This window comes from Dendrobium catenatum, unplaced genomic scaffold, assembly GCF_001605985.2.
Source record: "Dendrobium catenatum unplaced genomic scaffold, ASM160598v2 fragScaff_scaffold_1411, whole genome shotgun sequence".
Lineage (NCBI taxonomy): Eukaryota > Viridiplantae > Streptophyta > Magnoliopsida > Asparagales > Orchidaceae > Dendrobium > Dendrobium catenatum.
Window position 1 is genome coordinate 9226 of NW_021319873.1, and position 2710 is coordinate 11935.

At 33.0% G+C, this 2710-nt stretch overlaps 1 protein-coding gene across 1 annotated transcript; it reads left to right on the forward strand.

Annotated features, from left to right (window-relative positions):
* Nucleotides 1–1364: 1364 nt before the first annotated feature.
* On the forward strand, nucleotides 1365–2054 carry LOC110115390 (sugar transporter ERD6-like 8). Its single transcript, XM_020848606.2, has 2 exons — nucleotides 1365–1686; nucleotides 1906–2054. The coding sequence occupies exons 1-2, from the start codon at nucleotides 1522–1524 to the stop codon at nucleotides 2026–2028; spliced, it is 288 nt and encodes a 95-aa protein (XP_020704265.1). The 5' UTR covers nucleotides 1365–1521; the 3' UTR covers nucleotides 2029–2054.
* The last annotated feature ends 656 nt before the right edge of the window (nucleotides 2055–2710 follow it).

Sequence of the window (2710 nt, forward strand, 5' to 3'; positions counted from 1 at the left end):
ATTGTTCTGAGATCCATATATATATATACCTTATATTTTATGTACAACATGCCTAGAGCCCCCAACACATGGAACTTTTATTTGGTCCGGTCACAGGACGTAGCTCTACGTTCGGCCACCAGTAGAATCGCGCCACGTGTTCTCACTATTTACCGCACGCCCCGACAACCCGACCCGGAATGGACCCAAGATGGCTCAGTATTTCTCTATTTTGCTAGGTATTGCTCAGTAGTGCTAGGTATTGGTCGATTTTGCTTGGCAATAATCAATACCGAGCAATACCGAGTTGTACCGAGTTTTTCTAATACCGAGTTGTACCGAGTTTTTCTAGAAAAACTCGGTACAACTCGGTATTGGTCTTCACAGAGTGGTATTTCTCGTTATTGCCAAGCAATACCTAGCAATACCGAGCAAATACCGAGTAATACCTCGCAATACACGAACATAGTATTCTCGGGTTCCGGTCCAAGTCAAGTCGTCAGGCCGCATGGTAAAGAGTAAGAGCACGTGGCGACATGTTATTGGCGGCCGAACGTAGCTCTACATCCGATCAGAAGACGTAATAATTGTTCCAACACACGACACATCCTCATGATGGATCTCCTCTCACACTATATTTTTACAACGCCAAAATGAACTTCTGAACAAAGAAAACAGCCGTAAGAAAAAATCATCACAAAAGAAAGCTTATTGTCTCCGCATCTGATATTTAATTTCCTTTCCAATAAAGGCTTTAGGTATGTTTGAAAGGGTTATTGTATGTAAAATTAATTGTGAAATTATTATAAGAAAAATGGGTCTGGTAGATGTTAATTGTATGCATTATAGGCTTTTTTTTGCCCATAAAAAGTTAGACAACATTCTTATATTGAATGGTTTTTTTATTGTTTCTTAAATAATAATTTTAATACAAAATTAAAATTTTTGTATTAAAACTCCATTTTAAGAAATAATAAAAAAATCCGTTCCAAACAAATTCTTAGAATTAAAAGCTTATCGTCATAAAAAAATCATAGAAAATAACGAATAAAATAACTTATTTAACCTTTCAATTACTTCTAATTTTTTACTCATTCTATTTAGCCTTGTTTTGCATTTTTTTTAAAATTAGTTTTATGTCAAAATGATTTAGTTTCATTGAATAAATATCCAATTAAATCGGACATTTCCAATTTTAATTGCTAAATAATTAAACTTTCACTCTTAATTATGTTATTTATAAGAATAATATAATGTGATATAATAGTTAATTAAAATACTTTTTTATTTAAAAATTAATGACTGCCACATATAATATATTTATAGAAGATTACGTTGCCACGTCCGCGGCCAGAAAGCTGTGCGTTCAAATATGAGCAAAAAGTTTTCTTTTTTAAAAATTCCAATTTCAGCATTGACCAGCTGCCACACTCTCTTTCAATCACTTCGATTTCTTGGCAAGAAGTTCCATTCCCCTCTCGTCTTTTGCTCTCTCATTCACGATCTCCCATAGAGAGATTGAGAGAGCGAGGAGACTGAAAAATGGCTATTGACAAAGACATAGAGGATTGGATGGGAAGCGAGCAAAATGGCTCAGTGGAGCTTCTCATCGAGCATGGAGATTTGAAAAGCAGCAAAAGATCCATATGGATGATTCTTTTCAGCACAATCGTTGTCGTCTGTGGCTCATTTATATTTGGATCCTGTGTAAGATCCGCAAAAAATTCATTTTTTTTATTCACTTCTTTTGCTACTCGAAATACTTGTTTTATTCTGAATCTCTTGTTTGCTTGATAACCCTAAATATCATAGTTACTTGTTTTGTTTAATCAATCTGTTCCGTTGAAGTTTTAATTCAAATGAATATTCATTTCATAAATAGAAATCTCCAGTTGGGATAAAAAAAAATGTTTTGTTAACATTCAGGTTGGCTTTTCTGCGCCATCTCAGTCTGGAATCATGAATGATATGGGCCTTTCCTTGTCTGAGGTTTGTCTAACTCTCTTTCTTGTTCTTGAGTTATACCTAATAAGTAATGTTAAACTATGAGTGCAAAACTATGATCTTTGATATATTGAACTGGATAGTCTAAGGGGTTGTTTCGGATGGTTGTCGCCGAAATTATATGGGAAAACATAGTTTTTCAAAGCTATTGCGAAATTACATGTACATAGTTTTTCAAAGCTATTGCGAAATTACATGTATTTTCCCTTCATATGAAGATGAATAGTAGCTTTTTTTATCAGAAAATTTCTAAAATAGTCCCCAGACTATTCGTGTATGTCTAATTTAGTCACTGAGTATTAGGTTGCTCCAATTTAGTCACTCGAGTAAACAAAATTGATCTGAATTTAGTCCCTCAATTTTACAAAATTAATCTCAATTTAGCCTAAAAGGGACCATTTTGGATAAATTTTATACAATAGAGGGATTAAATTGGAGCAATATTATAGTCTAGGACTAAAATGATTATATATAAATAGTCGGGGGACTACTTTGAAATTAATTTTTTTTTTTTTTTACAATTATCATATTCTAGTAGATCAAGTTATGAAAAACCCATTCTTGTCATAGAAATGTATCTGAAAAGTTAAAAAATTAGTAACCAAATAGCAGTGGCAATGACTTGTAAAGTAAAGTTATGAAAAAAGTATTCCAACGTGTCAAATCTAATCTTATATAAAACATCTTGGATGTAACAAAGCTCTCAACAAATCTCTCTATTTTCTTT